Genomic DNA, 14,172 nt, shown 5'->3' on the forward strand with positions numbered 1-14,172 from the left:
CGTGAGTCAGAGTTGGCTCAACAGCAAGTGGTTAAAAGCTACCATACCACCTTACAGAATTCATCGTTTAGGCTGCCATTTCCTGTGTATGACCTGAAGCCCTAAGTTAGGATTCTATAGGCTGAAGAATATTATAAGAGGCTTGTAGACAGATAAATACTGCTGCCTACTTTGTGGAAACTGTGTCCTAACCAGAGTGGCAGCCCTTCTCCAGACCCTGTGATACCCCAGGCCTGTGACATTGCACTCCAGATTTTGATGGGAGACTGAACTCAGTCCCAGGCCTTTGTGTTTGTCTCAGAGTCTAGGAGACCAAACCTATCATTGCCTGGGACCCTTAGCCAGTTCTGGTACAAATAACTCATGCCAGAATTACTTTATTTGAGGCCAGTCACTTCCAACCGTGCCTTTCATCTCCATGATTCTTGGTCACTAATGAGAAGGTAAGTCATCCTTCAGTGTCCCGTTTTTCTTTTATATCCTCTTGTCTTTATCTACTATTGAATCCCCCTTAATTCTTTACTCTGAACCTCAGTTTTCACAGCTTTGAAATGGGGATAATGCCCAGTTAGCACAGTTATTGTGACTTTTGAGATAAATATTTATTCTTTTATTCAAAAAATATTTATTTAGCAACTACTTTGTGCAAGACATAAGGAGCCCTGGTGGCAGAGTGGTTAAGAACTTACCTGCTAACCAAAAGGTCAGTGGTTCAAACCCACCAGCCGTCCCATGAAAGAAAGATGTGGCAACCTGCTTCCGTAGAGATGACAGCTTTGTAAACACTGTGGAGCAGTTCTGCTCTGTCTTGTAGGGTCCCTCTGAGTCAGAATCGACTCGAGAGGAACAGGTTTTGTTTTTTTGGTATGTGCAGGCACTATTCTAGGCACTAAGGATATAATAGTAAATAAGATTTTAAAAAGCTCTGCCCTCATGTATCTTACATTCTAGTAGGAAAAAGAAGTACCCAAGAAATAAAGCAAGTTGTGTATCATATGAAAAATGGTGACGAATACTATGAGGAAAAATAAAGGAAGGTAAATGGGGTGTCAGGAGTAGGGTGGAGGTGCAATTTAACAGGATAGTCAGAGAAGTTCTCACTGACAAGTTACAATTTAAGCCAGACTTCTGGGACCTAAGGGCACTTGTAGATATTTAGGGCAAGAGCAGTCCGAGCAGAGGGAACATGAACTGTAAATGTCCTGAGGTGGGAGCGTGCAGTTTGAGAACAGCAAGGATGGCCGTGTGGCTGGTGCAGAGTAATGGACACAGACGAGGTAAGAGAGATACCGGGGACCCAGATGGGCAGGGTTTTGTAAAACTAAAATAGCAAACCCATTGCCGTCAAGTCGATTCCAACTCATAGCAACCCTATAGGACAGAGTAGAATGCCACAGAGATTTTCCAAGGAGCACCTGGTGGATTTGAACTCCCAACATTTTGGTTAGCAGCTGTAGCTCTTAACCACTACACCACCAGGGTTTTCTAGGTCACTGTAAATTTCTGGCTTTTTCTCTGCATATAATCTGTCTGGCACATCAGGGATGCTCAACATATGGTAACTGTAATGATGAGGATGGGGATGCTGCCATGATGCTTTGACCTTTTGGTAGAAGACAGATGGGGTTCTTTAGGTAATTACTTTTTATGCCCCCTGGAACAGCAGCATAGTAGAATAGCAAGAGCCCTTCAGTAGAAACCCAGATGCCTGATGTTAAAGTCCCAGTTCTTTGGTTGACCCTCGCCAAGACCAAACTTATTTACTAAACTGAAAATTTCTGCTTTTCCCACCTTACTGGGTTGATGTGAAGAATAAAAGATAAGTAAATTTATATGAATACTGTCTTAGGCTGAGTGCTCTAGAGAAGTAAAACCGGTGAAGTGTGTAAATATGTATATATAGGAGCCCTGGTGGCGAAGTGGCTAAGAGCTCAGGCTGCTAATCAAAAGGTTGGCAGTTCAAATCCACCAGTCACTCTTTGGAAACCCTACAGGGCAATTCTTTTCTGTCCTGTAGGGTTGGTTTGAGTTGGAATTGACTCAACACCACAGAGCAACAATAGCGTATGTGTGTATGTGTGTGTGTATAATATATATATAGAAAGAGAGAGACAAATTGATCTCAAGGAAATGGCTCACATGGTTGTAGAGGCTGGCAAGTCCCACATCCATAAGTCAGATGTCAGGCTGTAGACTTCTCCTGACTTATGTAGCTGCAGGGACTGACAAATGGAAGATCAGCAGGTAAGCTGGCAGGCTCCTGGCTCACAGGCTGTGGAGGCTACTGAATCCCAGGATCAGCAGGCAGCTGGCTCATGTCCCGAGAACCAGAGGTCAGATGATGATGAGCTGGATGCAGGATAAGCTGGATATATATATATAATGTAGGCCACACCCCTGAGAAAGCCCCCCTTACAGCTGATTGCCTGATCACATCAGATCACATCATGGAAGATGACTAAATCATTACATAACTGCCAAACTACGTCATTATATAAACTACTGAATCACTGAGAATCATGGCCCAGCAAGTTGACATACAACCTTAACCATCGCAAATACTTTGTAAACAAAGTTGTTAGATGTTGTCAAATAGGTCCCGACTCATGGTGACCCCGTGCACTATGTGATTGGACCATTGTGATCCATAGGGTTTTCATTGGCTGATTTTTGCAAGTGGATCACCAGAATTTTTCCTAGTTCGTCTTAGTCTGGAAACTCTGCAAACCTGTTCAGCATCATAGCAACACACAAGCCTCGAATGACAGATGAGTAGTGGCTGCATCTGAGGTGCACTGGCCTAGAATGGAACCTGGGTCTCCTACATGGAAGGCAAGAATTCTACCACGACTGCCCTATTGTAAACAATAGACAAGATATATGAAACATAAAGGCAAAGTTTGCTGATGTATTATATGACGGACTTGGAAGCTATCTAATCCAGCTTCTCTCAAAGCAGGGTTGCCTTGTATATGTGAATGCTTCTGTGAAAGGGACTCTCATTGGTGGGAAACACAGTAGAGCTTTCCCTTCTTGATTTGGGTTCTGTAATCAGTTAACACACCCTGCATGTGGATTAGTTTTTTGGAAGGTGTGTCACCATTGCTGCGTGGAGGTACGCTTGTGCTATCAGCAGCTTAAGACCGGAGTGTTTGTGCTGAATTTGCCAGGCCATAACCCAAAGTAAGGAAACCCTGGTGGCGTAGTGGTTAAGTGCTACGACTGCTCAGCGGTTCAGATCCACCAGGCGCTCCTTGGAAACTCTAGGGGGCCTTTCTACTCTGACCTATAGGGTCGCTATGAGTCGGCATCGACTCGACGGCAACAGGTTTGGCTTTTTTGGTTAACCCAAAGTAAGTGCACTATGATAAGGTATGGAAGTGCATCAGGAAAGTAGATTTAAGGAGTTTTACTATTGAAAACTGAGGTAGTTGATGAAAGGGGCAAACAGAAAGCTGTAGAGTGGGAGGCTTATGGAAGTAGCGGGTGTGCTATGCCCGGGTTGAGCTCCCTTGTGAGTGGGTGGTGACTGGTAACTAAAAGTGCTGAGCTGTAATTGTGGCAGAGAGCACAGAACTCCAGTGACTCCCAAAACTCTCAGAAAATCTCAAAGGAATTAAATATGGGCAAGTGGGTGGATGAGAGCCTCTCCTTCCTGCTGCCTTTTGATTGAATTGGGAAGCTGGCTGAGCTCCTAGCAGAGTGCTACCAAGAGCAATGGCACCATTGACTCGGCACCCCATATGTGCCTAACACTTGGCATCTTAAACATTTCATAGAGATTGTCTCTCTTAATCCTCAAAATGGCCTTATGCAGTAGGCATTGCCCTTGTTTTACATGTGCGGGAACTAAGGATCAGAGAGGTTAGGAAACTTGTTGAAGTTCTCACAGCTATGACTGGGTAGAGCTGGGATTGAAATTTGGGTGTGCCTCAGTCCAAAGCTTATGCTCATAACTGACATGCTATACCGAGTCCTGAGTGTGTCTGGCACAAGGCTGCTTCTCCTCACGTTTGAAACAGCAACTGGAACCCGGGTCTTTGATCTCTGGTCCAGTGTTCTTGCTGATATGCCCTGCTCTCTCCCCTTCCACACCAGTTTCTTTAGCGGTAAGACACTGACAAGTACTTGAGATTCCCTGGACAGGAATGACATAGATAGGTGGCTGTGACAGGTCTGAGCAACCCTGGTGGCACAGTGGTTAAACGCTAGCCTGCTAACCAGAAGATGTGGCAGTCTGCTTCTGTAAATATTTACAGCCTTGGAAACCTTGTAGGGCAGTTCTGCTCTGTCTTATAGGGTTGTTATGAGTCAGAATTGACTTGATAGCAGCAGGCAATGGCTATGACAGGTCTTGAGTTAGGACCTTAATTAACCTGGAAATACTCGCCTCTGTTTGGGACCTTCCTTGCCGTTTCTTCTCTTCCATCAACCTAGGTCAAGGAGCCTTGTTATTCAAAGTGGTTTGTACTTGCTTATAAGTGGAATTAAACTGAAAAGAAAAATGGGGGCAGGTAACAAGTACTTACTGAGTATTGTACTTCCTTTGTTGTTGTTGTTTTGTTACTGAGAAGTTTGGTGGTTCTTAATCAAGGGTAGTTATCAGAGTCACCTGGAGAACTTTTTAAACAAACCTAAGTCCTGATCCCACTGCTGTATGTTCCGCTCCAGGAAGTCTAGGATGGGCCCTGGGCATCCATAATTTTTTTTTCCCCTTTTAAATTTTCGCTGGTGATCTTGATGGGCCCCATCAGAAGGAGGACCTATGAAGTTGTGGAATGACTTATTCCTATACCTCCTACCTCTAAACCATTGAAATGGTTGCACCACAATAATACTAACATCTTAAAATATAATTCTTCCATTTTAGCTTTTGTTACCTACTCAGAGGCTTTCACATTTTCCGTGGTTATTTAAACTTCACTCTATTTTGAGTGTTGGAGGGCATAATAGGAGCTGCAGCCCTAACAGAGAACCTTTAAGCCACCAGAATTAGTTATTCTCTGTGGTTGTTAGCAGGTTTGAATGTGAGAACCCAGTAGGTGGGTACTGCTCAAAATATTAGTCCTGCTGAGTTCGACTTATTTTGTATGCAGTTGTGTTCCTCCAGAGGGCCCCAGAGTGCAGAAACAGCTATAGAGGAGCTGAGCAGACTGGTGTGCACCCTCATTAAACAAGAAAACTTTAGCCAGTAAGATTTGAACCTTTATTTATTGAAAGAACTAATGTTATATTCTTTTTTTAGAGCGCTCTAGTCTTTCCTGGGGGCAGTGGTAGTTCAGCTGTACAATCTTGCCTTCCATGTGGAAGATCTGTGTTAGAGTCCCGGCCAGTGTACCTCATGTGCAGCCACCACCCCTCTGTCATCGCAGACTTGGCGTTTTGCTGTGATGCTGAACAGGTTTCAGCGGAGCTTCCAGACTAAGACAGGCTAGGAAAAAAGGCTCGGTAATCTACTTCTGAAAACCAGCCAGTGCAAACCCTATGGATCACAATGGTCTGATCCAAAACTGAGTGGTGTTTCATTCTGTTGTGTATAGGGTCACCATGAGTTGTGGACCGACTTGATGACAGCTAACAATATCAGCCTTTCCTAGTGTTCTCTTGTCATTTCTCAATCTCTACCCAAAGACTAATGAACGTTTTCTTGTCAGGAATCCCCAAGTGATGCTAGAACACAAGGCAGGGACTGTGACTGAGAACACAGGTCTTGAGAGGCATGATCTCTAAAATTCTTTGTGCATACTTATCAGTAAGAAAGTCAAATTTATATCTTTAGTGTACGGATGTTTACCTATCTGTAAATTATGAACATGGCTTTATTAATGTATGCCTTATAAAATGTACACTGCAAAATAGAAGTGGAAAACATGACTTAAAAATATAATCGAAGTTCTAGTATTTTCCTTCTGTACTCCAGTAGGGTCACTTTGGAAACTACAGTTTTAGCAGATGGCTTTTCCTTGATATGAAAGGGGTTTGGGGACAGAGGGTAGAGATGCCCTTGGCCTCATTTTAATGCAGAACCTTTTAACTCCAGTTTTTATCTTGAGGCTTTTAGTAAAGAATGGGTTATATAGGGAAAGGCAGACCCCAGCAGATCAGTGAGAGATGCCTTTATGTGGGTGGTTCACTGTTGCTGGTCTTTCAACATAAGTGTGCCAAGCGACAACAAGGAGAGTAAGACACATTTAAATCCCCATCTCAGGAAGCTCATCCACCAGGCCAGCCCTGGTGCACAGTGTAGAAGTCAGGTTTAGAATGTTGAGTAATGGACTTAGTGCAGCGCCCGCCTGCCAGCAGCTCTCTCTCTAGCATACTGAGTCTGGTCTACAGTGAGCTATTGAGGAAAGGGGGCATGGAGGGAAGGACCTGGCTGGGGAGATCTTTGAGAGAAGGACCCCTGGGTGGCGTGAATGATTAAGCATTCAGCTACTAACCAAAAGGTTGGAGGTTCAAATCCACCCAGAGGCACCTGAGAAGAAAGGCCTGGGGATTTACTTCCAAAAGATCACAATCATTGAAAACCTTATGGATTACAGGTCTATTCTGACAAGCATGGGGTCACCATGAACTGAAATAGATTCAGTTGTAACTGATTTTGTTTTTGTGTTTTAATATTCAAAAGGGATTTTTGTGGGGAAAATAAAGGAAGCAGGGTTTTATATGAATTCACCTGAGATCCCAACTCCAGCCCCCATTCTGTGTAGCCATAGATTGAATTGAGCCTTAAAGTCCCACACTGGTTCAAATTTTGCTCCCTAGTGACCCAGACGGCATCCTACTGTTACCTGCCTGATGAGCTATCACGTGTTTGGAGTCCCAAGATATCCCTAGGTACTATGAGGCACCAATTCTAAAATCCAGTTTGTTTTTTTCTTAATAATCAAGAGACGTTGCTTAGTAAATTGGTATTAAAGTAACTGAGACATTCCATAATAGAAAGGAAAATGTTACCTATTGAATTTACAGAGCTCAAAAGAGTCATAAAATTTCACAGAATTAAACTTAGATTTTAAAATAAGACAATCTGCTGAAATAAGAATGGTCACTGGATGGAAAACTAGAAGACAGCTACTCCAGTGATTTGCTTAAATGTTTGTCCACTACGTGCCAAGCGTTGCTGCCTTCTAAGGCTAAAACCAAGGTGTCCATAGTGTACTTGATCTTAGGTAGATACGGTTTGACCTTTCACATCTCCAAATGCCAAGTGTGAATCTGAGTTATATCCTGACCCTAAGAGAAATTGTTGAGATTTGAATAAATCCCTAGTCATCAGTTCTCTGTTTAAAAATAAAAGTTGCTTTTACCATTATGAAAATATGCTCATTAAAAAAAAAAAAAAACCAGAAGCTCTAGAAGGTAAAAGGAATCACCCACTGCTAAAGAAAACCACCACAAGCTTATTTTCCAGAATAATTTCCTGACATGTGGGTGCTTTTGTGAGAAGGAAACACTTGGCCAGAGGATCAGTGTGGGAGGAAGGAGAGGATACAGCTGGGTGGCGGTCGGCACAAGAGGCAGTGGCTAGGCTGAAAGATTAGAAATACCTGAGTTTCTGTGTTGAAGTCAGCCCCAGTGCAAGATGGATCACAAGATGTGAAAACAGTTTCTTCTGATGCTATCTATAGTGTTGGAGTAACCCTTTTGCCTAGTGGAAACTGGTGGTTAGGTGCATGATAGCCAGTGAACAGAGATGAGTTCTGGAAAGTGAACCTTTCCACGTGTGTTTCAACTTGCTTTATCTTTCTCTGACATAAGAATAGGGTTGATAGGGTTGAAACGTGCTCTAGATTTGGTACTCCTTGTTTTTGTGTTGCTGACCAAAAGGTCTGCAGTTCGAATCCTTGAAAACTCTATGGGGCAGTGTTACTCTGTCCTATAGGGTTGCTGTGATGACAACGGGTTTTGTTCTTGTGTCATTTTGGGAGAGATGCAATTTAATTTGTATCATTTTTCTGCAGTAAACAACATCAGAAGTCAGGTACTCATACCACTGGATAATTTCTCTTTTTTGGAGAAATCAGAAAATAAATTCCAGCTTTACTAGAGGAGGTTTAGAGCAGTGATTCTGTAATGAAACTCCAGTTTTATTTTTCCCCTGATCCATTGTAGGTCAATCCTTTTGTAGAATACAGTAAAAATAAATTCTTGTAAAAACTAAAAACAAAACCCAGGTATGAAAAATTCAAGCCCAAATATTAGATTCAACAGACTTAATACTACTCTGTCAAATTGCTATAAAATTTCTAAGTGCTGCGTCTCAGTCTCTGTGCTTACTGTGACTCAGACCACCAGTGGACACCAGACAATACTTTGGGTTTTGTAAGATGTAAGGAATAGATGACTTTTGCTGGAACTTGCAACAAGGCATAAGCAAATTTATCAGGGAATAAAATTTGCAAATCACCCCAAAGCCCTATATTAAATTGCCCATTTGTATTAGTTTTTTGGAGATAAAAGACATAACAGTGATCAAGACAAAGTTCCTTTTCTCAAAGAGTGAGGTAGGGATAGGAAATAAATATAAACACTAAGAAATTATTCCTAGTAATAAATAATAGAAAATAAAAAGGGTAATAAGATCATGGGAGGGGAATAGGGCTACTTTAAAAATATGCTAGGTAAAGAAGCCTCCCTGAGGAAATTACATATAAGCTTATATCCCGAGAAGCCACACATTCAAAGACCTGCAGGAATAATATCCTGGGCAGAGGACAGCAGGTACAAAGGCCATGGGGCAGAGGTATCGTGGGCATATTCAAGGATAGAAAGGAGACAGTGAGGCCTATCACGAGCAATACTGAAAGCAAGTTGATGAGGCTGAAGTTATCTTGCGGGCAACATGTCTTTTGACACTGGACAAAAGAAGGATTAATTAGAGGGGTGTGGATAAGGTAAATGGTATGTTGTGTGCAACCAAAAGATGAGGTCATAGAAGCAGGTGAGTTGAGTTACAACTGGGAAACATTTAGGACCCAGAAAAATCAACTTCATCAATGATCTTGTCCAAAGTGCTGCTGTGTGTACAGGAGAGGAACAGAGGCCTGCTTCTCTTTGGGAAAGGGATAGATGAGGAGCCAGGGAAGGATGGCCTTGAAGAGAGGGGCCTAGGCTCATGAAGAGGCAAGAATAAGAAAGGCTTTGAAGGGAACATTGGAGAGAATTCTCAGCTGTGGATGGCAAGCAACAGGTACCTGAAGCAGGACAAAGAGTCACCTTAGGGTGAATTTTGTCACATTCAACTTAATAAGCACTCTGAAATCAGCTTGGCATTCCTACCACTTAAGGATTTCAATGCAGAGTACAGCACATATATGTTTAAACAACTGACTTCCTACAGTAAGGAAAGCAGTTCTTTGAACAGTGTTTTAGGGCCATGAAGACCCACATTTAAGTTGTCATCTTAATGCTTTTCAGTGATGAAAGGGTGGAGGTGGGCTAGTATGAAGTGATTTCAGACTTTCTCTTCTGAATGTTGCACCTCCTAATATACTTTCCTTTTAGCCCTCCGCCCAACTGGCTCTTCTGCCTAACTAAGATTTAAAGAACATTTTTGGAAAAGTGGCAGATATGATAAGGTTATCACCAGAGCATACAGACTGTACAGTCAAACCTGGAGCTAAATTTCAAGCAGATCAATCCCTGGGATAAAAAAAAAAAATGTAGTTTAGAGTCACCTAACTCCTGAGGTCATGCAGAGCATATTCTTAAAGAAGAAAAGGGAGACATGCTCACGAGCCCAAATTTTTATTTTCTTGTTTCTCTTCCTGCATTTAGAAAACTAGGGCGAATTTAAAAGTTGTACAATATCCGAATAGTATTAAAAGTGCCAAATCTTCTTGAGATCAAGCTTGCCCACCTTGGTTAAGGGCACAGATTAAGCTGAAGTTGTGGATGAAGGCCTCTGCTTTAGTTGATTTGCACTTTATGTGTATAACTTTGTGGTGGTAGCCTAAGAATAATATGGAGCCTTGGTGGTGCAGTGGTTAAGACTTGACTGCTAACCAAGAGGTCGGCAGTTTGAATCCACCAGTGGCTCCTTGGAAACCCTATGTATGGGACAGTTCTGCTTCTTCCTCTAGAAGTCGCTGTGAGTCAGAATCAACTCAATGGCAACAGGTTTCGTTTTTGTTTTTTTTTTAAGAATAATCTACTCATAAGTTCTTGGAGCTAAAACGACACAAGATACTTTTGTCCCTTTGCTTCTTGAAGAGAAGAGGAAGTGAAGGTTCAGGGAGATGATGTAACTTGCCCAGAGTCACACAGGTAGTTAAGAGTTGAGCTGGGGCTGGAGCCAGGACTGTCTAATGATTTTTCCTTTGGCACTTTCTACTTTTATCATATGACAACTCCTTAATCCATTTGAGTCTCACTCAAATTTAAAGCAGCATATTTTCTTTTAATGTTAAATTTACAGGGGTAGATATAAATCCCTGTATAAAATTTCTTTTTGGGTAATATATGTGCAAACTTGACTATTCTGCCACTGAAGATATTTCAAGGACTAATTGAATTTGGGAAATGTTTTGCATTTCACATATTTTGTTTTTGGCATTTAGGTTTTCCTAGGACTTTAGTACAGGCTGAAGCCCTGGACAGAATCTGTGAGCTGGATCTAGTGATCACTTTGAACATTCCATTTGAAACGCTCAAAGATCGTCTCAGCCGACGTTGGATTCACCCTCCTAGTGGAAGGGTATATAACCTGGACTTCAATCCACCTCATGTACATGTAAGAATGTATAAACTGCTTTCATGAATTGACAAGCAAAAGACAGTACATGTCGGTTGAAACTGAGTGAGGGCTATGAGTAAAAAAAAAAAAAATTTTTTTTTTTTTTTGTAGGCTGTTCAAAAACCACAAATCTACATGGCCAACAAACATTTGAAAATGCTCAAATTCGCTAGTAGTCAGGGAATGCAAATTAACATAAAAATAGAATATCACTTTAGATCCTTGGACTTTGCAAAATTAAAAAGATTGTAATACCTACCATTGGTGGGAATCTGGGAAAAATGGTACTCTCTTCTTTATTAGATAATACAGAGTATTAATAGTTTTCTTTTAAAGCAACCTAGCAATATACATTAAAGTTGTTAAATACTTCATTCAACCCACTTTTGGGTTATAGCCTATGGGAATCAAAGCGTTGGCAGGTAAGGTCTTGTATGCAAAGATGCTTCTTTCAGTATTGTTTGTAGTGGCAAAAAAAAATCCAAAACTTCACAAAATGAATGTTCGTCTATACCAAAACAAAACAAAACCTATTGCTATCAAGTCCATTCCGACTCATAGTGACCCTGTGGGACAGAGGAACTGCCCATAGGGTTTCCAAGGAGTGGCCGATGGATTTGAACTGCCAGTCTTTTGGTTAGCAGCTGAGCTCTTAACCATTGCAGTTCTAGGGCTCCTTTTCTATAGGAAATAGATAAATTAGAACATCCACATATTGAAATATTAGATAGTTAGTAAAAAGAATGAATTAGCACTATACTCTTTGACCTGGAGAAATATTTAGGTATATTGTCAAATGAGAAAAAAAAATCCTACTTTTGTAAAACCTTTACTGCCCTTCTCTATGTATATCTGTTCGTGTATGTATGTTATATGCTCTCTAGCTTTATAAGAACAGGGATAAAGAGATAAAGGCTGGTAAAATGGCTGGATCTGGGATGAATTAGGGAATAGAGTCAGAGATGATTGAGGGCGATTAAGAGGACTGGGGAGGGCTTAAAGGAATAAAGAGATAATCCTTAAGAAGAAGTTTAAAATGTAACATTTAAAATGTAAGGCAAATGATGGTAAATGTTTAAAGAAACTTTTTTAATTAACACATCCTTTTAAGAGTTACTGTTCTTTCTGGTGAAGACATGAATTAGTTCAATCTGATGATTCTTAACTCCAGTCATTGGGTGGTAGGTAGATTGGTAGATAGTACTACTAGTTATTGTCCAAATGTGGAAGGGGTGGCAGTTGTTTTGAATTGAGTTAATCTTTATGGAAAAGGTTAAACTTGAATACAGATGGATTCAGTAATTAGCACAAAAAACTACTTCAAGATGCTTAGGACAACTTCCCAACTCCTCCTGGGCGCCGTAGTCTTAGTAATGTCCCAGTAAGACTTGTTCATCTGAGTTAAGCACTAGTCTCCTTCTGAAGTCTGTTTTTAAAAATGTGAATAGTTCTAGAATTCCTTTGTTGTATCCCTTCCTCCTCTTCCTCCTTTCCCTCCCAAGAAGCTAGGATTGGAGCAAGGGGAAAGGCTGGGAAGGGAAAGGATGTTCTGAAAATACAGATGGGAACACTGAAGTCCATCACAAATGCTTCATTTTGGCTCTGTCCAGACCTGCTAATGCAAAGATACTCATAAAATTTGAGAAACCTTCACATTGAGTTGCTTTCCAAAGCTTGGGTTTCTCCGAAAGAACACCTGCAACTACAAGGCTACTTCCAAAGACAGCAGTTAAAGTGCTGGTCTGAGCCAGCTGTACACAGCTGCTGTGGCCAGCCTACCAAGGAACGAGGGATGCTATTGCCCCAGCGTCGTTCTGCTCTTTCTGTATTTGCTGGTGCTCTGAAGACCTACCTGGTGGGTCTGAAGACCTGGAAGTGACTTCTGAGTCTTGTGGCTGTAAGTAATATAAAGGACAAGGGAATATAGGTGATATACAGCCTTCTTCCCGTTCCCAAATCTCCTGTTGTGTCATATTCACAGCTGTGGAATACACATGTGACAATTATGTGACTCACCAGTAAATCATAGTGTAAGTTACGAACCCAGGGCCCCAGCTATAATGAAACTTTAGTACATTTCAAATTTCTCGCCAGTTTCTGATTATCCAGTTGCATTGCCTGAGCCCTTTTGGTTTTGCTCTAGCCTGCATTTTGACAGATTTATTTCTTGTGACTATCTTTGCTAGTGAGTAATAGCCATCGACATGGGAGGCAAAATTCTGATGTGTCCATTTTCCTATTTGAAAGTAGGTTTGGTTCCTGAGGAGATTAAAGTGCACTGAAAATCAGGTTTTTGGTTTTGTTTCTAATTATATTTTTTATTTCTCAGAATGTTTGTCTCTGATTATCATAAGTAATTGAGTTATGCATATTTTAATAGACCTTTAGATATAATGTTATCATTTGATCTAGTAAAATAACCTGAATGAGATTAATCTCAGAGGAGCTAGATGATGGAGTTTGAAAGCTGGCCAGAGGTGGAACTGAAGTGTCTTTTCAGATTAATGTTTTTCATAGGTAAACTGAGTTAGTTCTTTGAGACATTTTATTTTTCCTATTAAGAACTCAGGCTTTGTGATACATGCTGTCATACGAACATGGATGAACACTGAAAACATTATGGTGAATGAAATCAATCATTCACAAAAGGACAAATATGTATGATCCCACTTATATGAAATAGGCAAATGTATAGAGGCCAAAGCTTGTAGTGGTTATCAGGTTTGGAAGGAGGGGAAAAGGGTGAGTCATGGCTTAGGGGGCACTAGGTTTCTGTTAATGATAATGGAATAATATGGAAAAGGAAGTGGTAATGATGGCATAAGGAGCCCTGCTGGCCCAGTGGTTAAATGCTCTACTGCTAACTTAAAAGTCGGCGGTTCAAACCCACTGGTTGCTCCATAGGAGAAAGACCCGGCAATCTGCTCCTGAAAAGATTACAGCCAAGGAAACACTGCGTGTCAATTCTACTCTCTCATGTAGGGTCGCTATGAGTCAGAATCGACTCAATGGCATACAACAACAATGGGGGCATAACCAGTGTTACTGAATTGTGTATGTAAAAAATTTTGCAAATGTTCTGTTATGTATATTTTTACCACAATTAAAAACAGAGCTCAGACTTTAGAAAGCCAGGCCATTTTTGGTATAACTTTTTTAGAACTATTTAGAGGACCAGAGTGGCATTGTTTAAAGGTTGTTTGTTGTTGGAAGAGACATTGAATGTTAAACTGTTAATTAAGAGTACCATTTATCAATAGCACTGGAACATGTTTGGAAAGATCTGAGGAGTTAATAAAGATTTAATGTCAGTTCTCATGAAAACAGTTTTACACGCTGTTTAGAGTGCTGTTTATTCTTCAGTTACCCTCACCGTTGTCATTTTCACTCAGGGCTAACTCATGTGGTAGGAATCAAAGGTCAGTGCATGGTTT

At 41.1% G+C, this 14,172-nt stretch overlaps 1 protein-coding gene across 2 annotated transcripts in view; it reads left to right on the forward strand.

Moving 5' to 3' along the window:
* The window catches only part of AK4 (adenylate kinase 4), a 91,576-nt gene that overhangs the window by 75,046 nt on the left and 2,358 nt on the right, over window positions 1-14,172 (forward strand). For both annotated transcript variants that reach the window (XM_064282097.1, XM_003411039.4), the window contains one exon: window positions 10,563-10,735. In XM_064282097.1, the coding sequence (XP_064138167.1) occupies window positions 10,563-10,735 (173 nt within the window). The remainder of the gene's footprint in view (window positions 1-10,562; window positions 10,736-14,172) is intronic.

The sequence above is a fragment of the Loxodonta africana genome, chromosome 3 (assembly GCF_030014295.1).
Source record: "Loxodonta africana isolate mLoxAfr1 chromosome 3, mLoxAfr1.hap2, whole genome shotgun sequence".
Taxonomy (NCBI): domain Eukaryota; kingdom Metazoa; phylum Chordata; class Mammalia; order Proboscidea; family Elephantidae; genus Loxodonta; species Loxodonta africana.